General features: G+C 46.2%; 1 protein-coding gene across 2 annotated transcripts in view; it reads right to left on the bottom strand.

Moving 5' to 3' along the window:
- SEPTIN11 (septin 11) overlaps window positions 1-13,853 on the bottom strand; it is a 48,380-nt gene extending 34,527 nt beyond the window's left edge. For both annotated transcript variants that reach the window (XM_072335521.1, XM_072335520.1), the window contains exon 1: window positions 13,763-13,853. In XM_072335521.1, coding sequence (XP_072191622.1) covers window positions 13,763-13,828 — 66 coding nt within the window. In that variant the 5' untranslated portion in view covers window positions 13,829-13,853. The remainder of the gene's footprint in view (window positions 1-13,762) is intronic.
- Window positions 13,854-14,104: the final 251 nt, after the last annotated feature.

Here is a 14,104-nt window from a genome sequence, read left to right as displayed (position 1 = left end):
GGCCACTCCCAAAGGTGTTAGGAAAGTAGCACTGGTTTTATAGAACTCTCACACCTTTCTCAGAAAAGACTAACAGCAACACTGTCTTCTCCCTTCTCCACACCCTCAAGTGCCCTCCAAAGGAGGCTCAAGCAGACACCATCACCCTAAAGTCACAATTGGGGTTTTCTGCAGGAGATCAACCTGAGAATATGGATCCTTACAACCTACAGTTTGTCAAACAAGTTTCTTTTACAAGGACCTATTTTTCAAACACCTCTATGACCGAGGCAGAATTAAATAAGTAGTTCAAATCATGCAACCGGGAATACATTATGAAAGCAATGAGGCCACACAACAGCCCACGGGATGCACCAAGCCCCAGAGCCATGTGAGCACTGCTTCTTCCCCAGCACTGGAGCTGGCAAGAAGCAGGGGGCTCAAGGCACATTGCTGGCACAGCCCTGAGACTGCCATACACCCCTTCAACAAGAACATGAAGTGTTGCTCATAGCTGTACCTGAGCTTGCGGCTCTCAGCACATTCAGGGCTGTGCTTGCTTTCCCATCAGGCCAAGCTCAGGGTCATACCAGCAGCTTCAATTCCTGTAATCACCTCACCTTCTTATAAGCCTATGATGATTTCCTTAATTATTTGATGGCAATTCCCTAATGCAGCTTATAGTAAGCAAGGTACTTCTCAGCAGGAAAAGATATGTTTTAGGGCAGACACAGAACTTCCATCCTGAAAGCTAAAATTGCATAACATGGATTGAAAACAACATCTTTGTACGAGATGCCTTAGAGGTAAAAAGGATCCTGGAGAAAAGACCTGGAAAAGTAGATAACCTCACAGCATTCAGGATAAACAGCCACATGATTTGCCTTCATTTTCCTGTTCCTTTACCAGTAGTCAGACAGGAACAACTACTGCACAACTGAAATAACGAAGCCTACCTGAGACTGGGGAAAGTCCATGCATTTTTCTGAGAAGTTATGGCCTGAGCTCAGACAAACCTATCATTTTAGAGCTGTGGCTACACACCCACCTGACTTGAGTGCTGAAAACAGACCTGGCAGTGACTAAAAGAAAGTTTGGTTACATTGACTAACACAAGTTAGGGCCTTGGCTAAAGCTCATGACCTTTATCCTTCACCTCTGCTCTCTCTCCTCTCCACCTTCCTTGCCAGGGTTCAAACTTGCCAGCAGGCTTCCCACTAACACATTGCATTTTGAAGTTGCTGGGCTCAAAACAGAGCCCACATCATCCTCCACTTCAGCCTGCAGCCTCCAAGTATGTACAAGCACAGGTTTGGACACCTAAAACCTATTAAGTTGATGCTTGAAAAGAAAAAGGCTATGTAACAGCAGACCTCTGAAGCGCAAACAGATGAACGGGGCTCTTCAGCATTGGTACTTCATTAAGAAACCACTACTCTCTTCTGCAACAGCATTCACATATCCAGGCTCCCTAGGGCTGGCAAGAGCAAGCAATTGCATACTCATACATAGTTCAGGGGTATCTTACTGGCAATACAGTGCTGACAAATAGCAATTTGCCATAATCCACAATTTCAAGCACATTTATTAGCTTAACCTTAATAACACAAATAAAACCAGATGCAGAATTGGCATAAGTCACTCCCTGTACAAAATCTGTCCACATCTCCTGCACGCGTCTTTCTCAATAAAACACCAGCCTTTCCTTCCTTCCCCATTATCTGGTAATAGTGGCAGTTCAGAGCAACCAAGATGGATGCAAAAGGGGGACAAGGCTGGCACAGGGCCATTTCAGTGACCGGTTTCTCTTCCATTAATGATGCTCCTGCATTTGTACCTACCAGAATACTCTAGGACTTGTGGACAACCTCAGAGTTCACATGCAGGGATCAAACTCCAAGGGCTGCAGTCTCTCACCTGAAATCTTGCCCTAGCAATGCTTTAGAGGCTCAGGTGCTGTATCAGATCACACTGTATTTCTCTTCTGCATTCTACTATTGGGCTCTGGCCTCAGACCACCACAGGTCAGGGTCTTGCTCACAGAGCACAAGCAAGGACAATGACCAACATCAGCCAACAGTTGCAGATTCAAGTAGAGAGCAAAGCCTCTCAGCCTCAGTAGCTGCTTGCCCAAGGCCACACTCAGCTCCCTGCCAAGGCAGAGCTGCTGCACCAGACCTGGTAGACATGAACCATCACTGAGGTTGGGCTTCCTCCAGTAGCATCATATTTTATAACCTGAAATGTGCTCGCATGCTTCTCAAACTCAGCAGCTCTGCTGAGTGCCTATAGCAAGTTTTTAAGAAGCATGTCCAGATTTTAAGAGGAGGAAGTACTCACAATTAATTTCAGGTGTTGCCTACCCCTGGATCTTCAGTTCTCTTAACCCTTTTCTCACCTTCTTTTCTTTTAGGCCAACAATTTTAACTTTTTGCCCTCAAGGAAACCACATATACACATCAACACTCCAAATCAGCACCCCAGAATAAAAGAACACAGTGAGAATGGGGTATAAATGCCAAGCATGAGGAAATGAGCAAGAGAAAAATATTCTTCGTTTGTAACACTGGGTGTTACTTTGAGCAGCTACACGTAAAGAACAAAAGCTCCTAAAGGAAAATATTAACAGCATTTCTATAAACACACCCCCATTAATGGCTAAATTCCAGACACTAATTAGATGCCCTGGATCCATAAGATCAAGTTCTCGTTTATAACAGTTATGAGACCTTGATTTAAATCCTATTAGCAACTTTAGAGGGCCTGATGTCCCACCAAGTTTACTACATGAGGAGGAATATAAAAAAAACAAACCATGCAGCTCTGAATGGTTCTCCAGGACTATTCTACCACTCCCGATAAAACAACGCACATCCCAAACTTGGCAGCAGCAGCATCATTAAGGCTTAAATCTGACAGAGCATGTCAGAGCTTTGGTGCTATTTCCCAGTTCAAGGAGGGATGGAGTGGCAATGGCCTTTGCCCAGCATCCAGGAGCAGCTAAAGAAAGCAAGCCTAGCTCCCCGCAAGCCAGGTCAAACCCCATGAATTCAATTCTGTAAAACAGCAGACAGCTTTAAACCTTCTGACCTGATCAAACTGCGGGGACTTCCACCTTAAAGCAGAGGGTATGAACTTTCCAAGCCAAATGTTTTCCCACACCCCTTACCATGAGTAAGGTGTTACTTTCCCTTTGTCTCAACGTAACAGTTCCAGAATGAGCTTTGCTACAATAATTTCTTTCTCAGGCTCTCAGTTCCAGTACAGTCCCTGGAGGAGCTGCATGCTCACAACCTCACCAATAAGCGAGACCACAAAGTGAAGGGCCCAGAACACTGAGGCATCATGGTATACTTCATCCTAGCCACTAGGAAGCGGACACCGGCCTGCAGGAAATCTGCAATTCAGTTAACAGTGCTGTTCAGAAGCACAAGCATTAAAGCCAATGCTTATCTAATACATGATGTTTTATGGGAACATGGAATCTTTAACCAGAGGACGCTCAGGCCGGTCACTGACCCCTGTGCAGGCACGCTGAGCCCCATAGCCCCCAATGCAGGGCCAGCAATCTGAGCTGCTCATTTCCCTGCAGGCAATGGCTACAGGACGAGTTGCAGGACTGCTGGGCGCCAGCTGTAGAGCAGACTTTGATGAGTTTCTGCCTGGTAGGTTCCCATAAACAAGCACTGGATGAGCAGGGAACAAACAACAATTAGAGAGAGGCAGGCACTGCCCCTGCCCTATGCCTTGCCAGAGGCTTCCCTCACACATACTGAGGCTCCCCAGTGACTCAGGGAGCCAGAGCTCTGGCCATCCCACCCTGCTGGCAGTGTCGCGACAGAGTAACTAGAAGCAGGAGGCCTAAGAACTGCAGGCAAGTACTGGTGGTCTGCAGCTGCATCTTACAGGGGGCTGAGGGAAAGTTTCAGCATTTCATCCCTCTAGAAAAGATACCCAGCACCAAGTTCATGGCACAACAGTCCTGTTGGGGTATCAGAATGCTTCAAGGCTCTGTGATGAAGTGCTTCAGCATTGACCCACACAGCCCAAGTACTTGCAAATGACAGCATTGTCCTCTCAACCAGCAGAGATAGCTAAGACTGCTTGGGAAAACCCTGTAGCTAGAAGTCTCTTCTTGTGCTGCTTCCCCCATACCTTGCTCGATGCATGAACAGTACTCCCAATTAGCACATCTGCTTGCTGCTCCCCCTGCACAGCATGGATAGGACATACCTTAGAACTAAGCATAACACTTCCAAGAATTACTCTGCACTAATCTAGTGCTGTTTTTCCTTCAGCAGCCCCACCGTTCACAAGAGCAGTGGCAGAGTTTAGAAAACTGCTGGCATTCACCCATATGCTCACTGGAACAATGTCATAAATTATTCCACACACACATTGCTGCAACGGTCATCAACTGCCTATGGAGCTACACTAATAGGTTAAACTAAGGCCATCACCTACCTCTGCATATCACAGAATACCCTGAGTTGGAGAGAGACCCAGAAGGATCATCAAGTCCAACTCATCACAAATTAAGGCTGGACACCACATTCAGTTCAGACTCCCCATCCCTGTTATGTTTGTGCTTGAACAGAAAGCAAAGTGGTCAAACTTGGATTTACTTTTAATTCCTGCCCTCTTGTCAGGACTTGTGCTGCAGCAATCTGTGTCACTGCTTACTACCAGTGTTAGAATTAACCCACACTTGTGATGATTTTCTTGATACACCCTAAAGAAAACACCAGAAATTCTGTCCAGCTGCCCAGAGCCTTTCCCAGACAGCCAAGCTAAACTCATACCTGCCAGAATTCAGGGTCTTGTAACCTTACAAATTCAGATAAGTATTCTAATGTACCTTGCTGGAATACATCGCTTAAGGACAGCTTTTAGAAAGGAAGAATTGAGGATTTTGTAAGGCTGTTGTATCAAATGTCAATTATAAGGACTTGCCTTTACCTTTTGTTTCCTGCAGTTATTTTATACTGTAGCTTTGCATACACCCACAACTCAAATGCAGCTTAGCCCCTCTCATCTCAGAGTAGACATGCAGGTTCCTAGGCTGCCCATTCTAGATTTCATTTCCAAGCTGGATCTCAACTCCCTTCCCCCCCCAAAGAAGCACTGGAACAGGAAGCAGGGCATGTCAGGTAAGCAATGCAGTGAACTATTGAGCTTGGCCAACCGTGCCAGCACATACCCAGGAACAGCAGAGCACAAATGACTGTGACAGATGAGCAGGGATGCAGCAGAGCAAGCCAGCTCCACTGCCCCACGCTTCATCTCCCTGCACAGCACAGACTTAAAGACCTGCCAGAGCAGGTAAATCCAGTCACAACCTCTTGGAACCAAACCTGAGGATTTGGGAAGACAAACACATCCTAAGGCAAATGCAGCTTGCTCCAAGCGAGCATGCTTTCCTCGCAGAGGACTTGGCAATCTTGGTTCACATGTAGGAGCACCCTGCTCTGACATGCTCTACAACTCCAAGTGCCGGAGACCTGCTTATTCCAAAACTGGGCCACAATTCTCATGCGTAGCACATGCTTTTGCTCTTGGCTTGAGTTATTTAATGAAATACACCAAAGCAAGTGAGCCACTGCAGCACACAGCTCCTAAATTCTACATAGACTAGAGATGCAGCAGCCTCCTCCACACCACTCACAGCAGCAATGCATGCAGCTGCATCAAGCTTTATATGAGTTGCTCACACTTCAGGCTGCCCTGCAGCCCCAGAAAGCACAAACTGGAGGCAAAGTCCCAAAAGCAGGCTTCTCTAGCTATCCTACCTGCATAGAAGCCAGGAGCAAAGTACCCATCCCAACAGGGAAAAATGGTTTCAAACTAAAAAACAGGAAGATTTAGACTGGATAGAAGACAAAAGGTGAGTTGGTTTTGGGTGGTGTTGTTGTTGTTTGTTTTTTTTAATAGCAAGAATGATGAAGTTCTGGCACAGGTTGCTCAGAGATGTGATGGATGCCCCACTCCTGGACACACTCAGTTTGGACAGGGCTCTGAGTGACCTGATATAGCTGTAGGTCCCTGTTCATCGCAGGGAAGTTGGACCAGATGACTTTTAAGGGTTCCTTCAACTCAAATGATTCTGATTCTAAACTCCGTCCCTTCTAGCCACCCAGCACAACTGCACCTGGGTTAGTAGGCCACAGCCCTGCTGTATAAGGCACTGAAACAAAAAATAGGACATTCCCCATCCTGAGCAACTTTCAAAATCCAATATACTTCAGCACAAAGTACAGGAAAACATCATTCACCAGGACTAACTTGGAACAGGACAGCATCCACACACTCCTCTTGGGACTTTAAAGGGCACTTATAAGCAGGAGGGAGACTGAGTAGCTGAGTACTGCCTAGTAGCAGTAGGACAACATGAGGTGGTTTGAAACTAAAGGAGGAAAGGTGCAGGTTAGATGTCAGGTGGATACTGTTCACTTAGAGTTTGGTGAAGCACTGCATATGCCGCCCAGATAAGCTGTGGATGCCCCATCCCTGGAATTGCTCAAAGCTGGGTTGGATGAGGCCCTTGGCAGCCTGATCCAGTGGGTGGCAGCCCTGTGCACAGCAGGGAGTTGGAACTGAAGGGGCTTTAAGGTCCCTTCCAATCCAAGCCATTCTGTGATTCCATGACTTCTTATTGCATATTTCACTTGGGAACAAACCACCTATTTCATTTTGGAAATGTCAACCGCTCTTTAGCCTGTGTGAACTTCATGCTTCCCTTCATTGCATGTAAGCCCTATGACAGCTTGCGTATCTGGATTTATACTTCCAGCTTTCTGGCTCATCTTACTGGAAGAAATCACCAGGTTGTTCGGTTAGGCTACAAAAGAAAAATATTGCTTTCCTTAGGTTACATCAAAACCAAGCACATCCCATGGAAAAACTGCTCTTCTGAGCAACATTCCTGGCAAGGCCAAGACCCGGGGGAAGCACGGCTGTGCTATTTAACAGACAGCAGTCACACACAAGGCTGCAATTTCAAATAATAGTTTTGTTTAAGCAACAAAACCATAACACCTCTAACTTTGATGTTTGAATGATTCTAGCCTGTACCAGACAAACTCACCATGCTTTAGAAATGCTTTATGTAAAAATTGCCCTCAACTGCATTTACATAAGCCCACAGAAATGAGGTCAGCAGAGTTACTCCTACTGCTCACTTTTAAACCCCTCTTCCTCACTGAAATTACTTGTTAAATCCCTGCAAAAACATCAACTTGCATATTGCTTATTTTAATGGTAGTTTTCTTGAAAGTGTTTTTAATTAAGAAAGCATTTAGTCTGGAAATGCTTCTGTGCCACAGGCTCTCACTACATTTGACGCTACCTTTATGAAACTAACTATGGCTATGCTACTAATCCAGTCATTACAACGACACACTTAAAGCAAGGTGAGGAATTATCATCTGCCTTACATGTGGAAAAAACAAGGGCATAACAAACTGAAATCCCTTGCCCAAGACTCAGCAAAAGGGGGCCAAAACACTTGCAGCATGTCAGCCACATGCACCCTCATTCCCAGTGCTACCAGTGGCTCTTGTAATCAAGAATCTAATAATGAATTACCGCACAACTCTAAATGCAGAACAGCCAAAGCAATTTCCAGCAGGATGGATATTCAGCTACCTGGAAACACAGAACCTGAGGTCCCCTTTCACCACTACTTCTTGGCAATCACATAGCAGAAACAAACTGTGTTGTTCCTTCTTTGCCCCACTGACTACCAGCTGCATGCCCCAGAAGGCAGCATATTTCAAGAGGTTTAGTCCCAACTTACAGTCTTATTCCCTTGCAGCTCAGGAAGGGTTTATGGCTGCTTTGTCAAAGAGCTGACCATAGCTGAGATTTGTATGCCAGTTTTCCCAAGTATAATTCAGTTCCCCAACACAGTGCCACTTGCCACCTCCACTGGACACTGAGAACTTGTGCCTCAGTGACCAAACCTCCACTTTATCAGAAGACCAAACCAGACCTGAACATTTATTAAGCCTACAAGAAAAAGAGCATCACTCTGCAAGAGTTCACTCAAAGCCATGAAGGATGGCTGCATCTGAACTGCCTTGGGTTTCATATTCTTCCTTCTAAAAATGGGTCCAGAGTAGCAGACCCTTCTCATGATCTCAACACACAGACCTCAACACCATTGGGGAACATCTTCCCACAAGCAAGATGACAGCTCAAATCCTCAAGATTAACCAACATCTGAAAGCAGATCTGAGAAAGCAGGGGGCAGAATGAACCATAAACTAGGTCAAACACTTCTAGAAAATGCCAATTACTTTATGTATAGCAGATCACATACAAATGTCATTAAATCTCAGCTTGCTGTTGTCAGATATTAACTGAAATTCCCCACATTGCCTCAGCTGCCACATTAAAGTACCATGTATTCAATATTAATGAGACAGATGAAACAGAATGAGATTAGGTTGGCATTTTCAGAGATAAAAGGCGTTTTGTGACAGAAAAGTATTCCTTTAAAGCACGGAGAACTTTTCTTGGCTCAGATACTGCACACAATAGACAGGAAACAAAAGAAACCATTTTCAGAAGTATTAAAAAATCTTCATCTTGGATTCTATGAGCCAACTAAGTATTATCATAAGAAGCAATGGATACAAATAACAGCAAGCAGACTTTCTTGGCCACAGCTAGGAAGAGTTTTAGAGATAGAGTTGGTGACATGGGATCAAGAAGCCACTCTGTTTTAAGTATCTATGCCCTTGCGCCTGCACACACACAAAGATCTTACAGTTCAGATCCCTGGGACTGAGCAGGGCACGGTGAGAACTACCACTGCTTAACCTAGATGTGAAATAAGTCTGGAGGAGGAGAAAGAAGAAACCTATAGATGCAGTGGTGAAGTGGTGTCATTTACCACCATAACAGGCCTCCAGAGGATCTGGCAAAACCTTCAGTGCTCTTGGGGTATTGACATAAAGATTTGATGAGAACTGTGCGTATGTTCAGTTTCAGGCAGCTGTTTCAAGCCTCAGTCACTGCTAGTGCTTACAACTTGCACCATACCTGCTCACAGCAAGACCACCTTACCTTTTAGCCACAGAAAGTGGCAATAAAAGAGAACTGTTTCAAGTCACTTATCAGCAATTCCTGAAAAATTTCAGTCTTGACACCATTTCAGGTTAGGCTGTTTCTAAAGGTAAGCTCATTTCACAATGTCAGAGACCTGATTCTACTGATTAACACAAGAAGAGACAATGGAGAACAGAAATCACAGTCGAACAGAAATCATAGTCATACGCAGAAGCAAGAAAAGGACAACCTAGGACATTTGCACACAAGTCTGAATATTTCCTATGCAGCTCTGAAGGATTTGGGGTAATGCACACTATTACAGACACATGCCAAGAATAAATGTCAGTGATAAGCAAACTGAATCAACCCTGGGCTGATAGGTCTTCACTGGGGATGAAAAGAAATGATTTGCATGCTTTAAAATACGAAGATTTGGCTGTTGGTAAACTCTACTGACAGCATAAAAGCAGATTTGTAGTTCTGTCTCCAGGGCAGCCTATGCTCCTGTACCTTGCTGGGAATCATTTGCTGTGCACTCCAGCAGGAGGGGAATACAGCTTGCACAGTCACTGAGCAAGCCAAGCGAGCTGTTTACCAGCATCCTCTCCCATTTCAAGACCACCAGTCTGTCATCAGCTTCATTCAAACCACGCTCAAGTGTTCAGAGAAAGCGTTTGGCACACTAGGTGCAGCTAGTGTGCATCTGGCAAATAGACAGTGGCCTCCCTTGCACTCAGTTAACCTCCCAGCATGCCACCCACGGACTGCAGAACAGCTTCAGATCCAAACAGGTGAGTCCTGAAGATCACTAACAGATTTCCCTCAGGACTCAAAACATTGCTTCTCCCCTTCCACACCCATCATGTGGAAGAGGTTATGATAATTCCTGATTAAAATAGTTGAAATGCACGCAGATCTCCACAAACAATCTTTACTTTTTTTTTTTTTCCCCAGCTACTGTTTTCATAGGAATCAGCTCTCAGGAGCCACTGTCAAAGAAGGCAACATCTGTGGCAGAGCCAAAACACCCTAACAAGCCTTTTCCTATTAGTTTTCACCCAGTATTTGTGACCTGATCTGGTAAAGAAATTACCTGCAGTCACAGTATTTCATTAAGCTATTTAAAATAGATACTGTCCAAAAATAAACCCTAGTTGCAGAAGCAGTAACAGAAGATTCACCTTGATAATACAAATGATCTAAAGAAGCTACAAGCATCATTACATATATATGTGTATCATTTCATACATATATAACCTTAATAGCTGTCTGCTTTTTACCATTGCCTTATACGGGACAACACTAAGGAACACAAAAACCTAAACCTACAAGGAAAAGATTCAGCTCCTCCAGATTTTCAGCAACTTCAGAAGCATTTAGTGCAGATTCAGCTCCTAATGTCACCCTGTCACTTCTCCAGAGCCAAAAGCAGCCTCTGTTTTTAATTAAGAGCCAAGCCATCTCTGGGACTCCTTATCAAGGAAGGAGTACAGCACGATTGTGCTAGTGAAGTGGCAATAACAGCTTTCACTGGGAGAAGGAAGGAATATTCAGGGCAATTTTTTGTTAGTATTACTCCTCTTCACCAAGACCCTGCACTTGGTTTTATGTTTCTGATTGGGAGCACTCTTTACCAGCGTTAGCACTGAATGCCAGCAACACTGTGGTGTTTGTCTGAGCCATTATCACGCATCACTTCATACAGTAGGGTAGAGAGCTGTTCAGAGAGCTGGAAACTGTACTAAAAAAAGCTTGAAGGACTGTTGCAGCATTTGTTTATTTTAAATCACCTGGTCATACCCAACGGCTCTGAGATGAAATTGCTTTGCTGTATACTCCTGCAAGAGGTACTACAGCTTACAGGGACAGGAGCTTGGAGCTAAACCAAGCCAATGAGGCCAGACAGGGAAGAAACCAGGATAAGACCCTGTCCCCTTCTGCATCTCTCCGGCAAGGAGAGCCACAAGCTACCACACAGTCTCGTGCCTACGCTCAAGTGTGACCTCCAGAGAGGTGGCAGCACACCAAGGGCATAGCCTCTAACAGCCCTAGGGTGGGCAGCCAGGACAGTCAGCCATCTTTTCTGGAGGCTGGGAGGATGAAAAGGGGGCACAAAGCCTCAGCAATGAGTAAGTATTTTCACTTGTCAGATGGATGCTGCTTAATCAATATGTATCATTATTTCAGAGCATTACTCAGACACGCAAACCAATTCCTCGTGATCTCAGCAACACAGTCATAGAATCATTAAGGTTGGAAAAGACCTCTAAGATCATCTAGTCCAACCATTAACCCATCACAACCATGCCCACTAAACCACGTGCCTAAATGCCATATCTATGTGATTCTGAACACCTCCATGGACAATGATTCCACTACTTCCCCAAGCAGTCTCTTCCCATGCCTTACCAAGAGAAGGTTCTTCCAAGAATCTCCACTCACAGACCATCTCATTCCAACATCTCTCAGACCCACCTTCATCATCAAGAACCTCCAAATACCCCCAAAGATGAAGATCACCATTTCATCCCTCATTTCACCATCAAAAAAACAGGGGGGCCTGGTGACTCTGCTCCATCCTCCAGAACACATAGAAGTGGTTTCTGAAGATGCTGCCCCACAGTAAAAGCCAAAAAAAAAAAAAACACCAATTCTTCAGCTCCATCAGCCCCCCTGTACCTTTTCCTTCTTCATTCCCTCCCCTCCATGAAAACTGGCAATCTCTCATTATAAAGAATCTTCAAAACAGATTGAAGAGTGCACTGTGCTGTTTCTTTTCTCTTGGATAACATCCACCATGGCCCCTCCACAAAATATGCATTCCAGCTTCATCTTCCATCACTTTGTTTGACTTGCAGGAGGTGGAGGTAATAATACATGTATGTTTATGTTAGTGTTGCTCCTTCAGCCAGCCCAGGCTACAGTTCTGTAAACATTTAGAATAAACAAATAAAGAATAGGGGAGGGAAGCCAGAGCCCTCTATCCACTGTCTGATCTGCTGAGATACCATCCAGAACTGGTCAAGATGCTTGGAATTAGCCCAAGAAAAGGATGGTCCCCTATCTAGGGGGATGCAAGTGACTAATCTCTGACAGAGCCAGAGCAGATGACCATATGCACAATGCCACTCAGATGAATGTTTAAGTGTACACATGGCTTTCATCAGCTGTAAGGTCCCATGGCAGCTCCTGGCACCAGTACTGCAAAAGTTTCACTTAAGCACACCCTTACATTCACATACTGAGATCAACTTCTATTCAAACAGAACTGCAGGCAGTGTGACACACATGTGCATTCACATCTGTAGGACTGGGGCCTTGAAGCAAAAGCCGCCCATCCGACCAAAATTTACCCTACTTTGCTACAATTAAGCACAGACACTTCAGAGCAGCTCAAGGAAGTAATTTTCTTATGCATGCTTTTACAATTAACATAATGCTGTATCCCGTCAAAATGAGAAAGATTATGACTTGGGAATGTTATCTCAGTTTTAAGAAATCAAACCAATTCACTTCTTGATCCATTCTTTTTCCTTTCTTTCCCTCTTCCTTCAACCCTATCCCCACCAAAGGGTACTGCTCTGTGCCCTTATAAGTTACGGTCATTAAGAGCTTGAAAAGGCAAATGCCCATCAGCTTCACTATGTAATTATTTCCCCGGCTGCCCTACCGCCTCCCTAACAACACAGCAGCACGCAAAGAGGCAGCAGAGGGATTAGATAAGAAGGGATATGAGATAAGCTTCCAGCACCTACCAAACATCAGCCCACCTTCCTTCATCTCTCGTTCCCCCAGGGTAAAACACCTCTAAAAGCACCAACCCTGGAGGATGGAGGTGTTCAAGAAATGTAGCACCGAGTGACCATGGTTAGTGGGCACAGTGGGAATGAGTTGATAGTTGAACTAGATAACCTTAGAGGTCTCTTCCAGCCTTAATGATTTTATGATGCATGGTCTGCCCAGAAGCTGCTTGTGAAGAAGCCCTTCAGCCCTCTCACCCCCCTGCCACATACACACGGCTCTCACACTGACACTTTCTACAGCCAGGATGCATGTAGTGAAACCACAAGGCAGGCTGCTGGGAATGCTGTTTTGGGATTGCTGGGGATCACGGCTCACCAAAGGCACAAGAGGGTGAGCAGAGGTTGAACAGAACGAAGGAGAACGAAGGAGAGATGAACAGAGTACACACACACCACCAAGAACAGCAGGTCCAAAAACAAGCCTAAAAGGAGACCTCCTCACCTCACCCCACCCCACTCGCATCCCACAAGCGGCACGAGGGGCCGCATTCCAGCCCTCAGCCCCATCTGCTTCACTCGTAGGCACTGAGAAAGTTGCAGGCGGGTGGGCCGAGCCCCCTCCTTCTCTCCCTCCGCCGGCCGACAGCGCACAGGAGCGCATCTCTCCCTCCAGCGGGGCGCGGCGGAGCTCCACTCGCGCTTCTGCAAGCGGAGCGCTCAGGCTCCTTTTCTCCCGCATCAAACTGTATGAGTTTTTATACTGATCATCTTCCTCCCTTCTAGCTACAAATGCGAACCCCTTTGTCTCTCTGAGCACGGGTATAAATCAATAAGAAAATGAACGAATGAACGAACAAACGGCAGTCACCAACCCGCCGCCCGGCAACCAAGGAGCGCTCAGGCTGCGCAACACGTCCCCACCCCCCCCCGCACACCCACGCAACGCAGCCCACTTCCCCCTTCAGCCCCCCGCGCCCGCAACCCACCGCCGCTCTGCCCACGGCCACAGCCATCGCCGCACTCGCTGCCGCCTGCTGCTGGGGCTGCAACATGGCCACCCGGTGGGGCGGGCCCGCTCCCGCCCCGCCCCGCCCCGGCCCCTCCCCGCCCCGCCTCGGCCGGGGGGAACCCGTGGGGCTGGTGGCGTGGCGAGGTCTGGGTGCTGCGTGCTTTCTGCGCGAGGAAACGGAGCTTCGAGCATGGGGATCAAACCCCAGAAAGCTCCAAGGGCTGATGCTCTGCACGCGTGGAGGGCATTACAGCCCTTAATTGAGCCCAGGTGCTGTTACCGCTAGCAAAGATGCTGCGGCTCGGCTCCCTTCCCAGTA

This window comes from Excalfactoria chinensis, chromosome 4 (assembly GCF_039878825.1).
Source record: "Excalfactoria chinensis isolate bCotChi1 chromosome 4, bCotChi1.hap2, whole genome shotgun sequence".
Classification (NCBI taxonomy): Eukaryota; Metazoa; Chordata; class Aves; order Galliformes; family Phasianidae; genus Excalfactoria; species Excalfactoria chinensis.
Note: the sequence above shows the minus strand (reverse complement) of the source record. Positions and strands in the feature narration are given on the sequence as shown.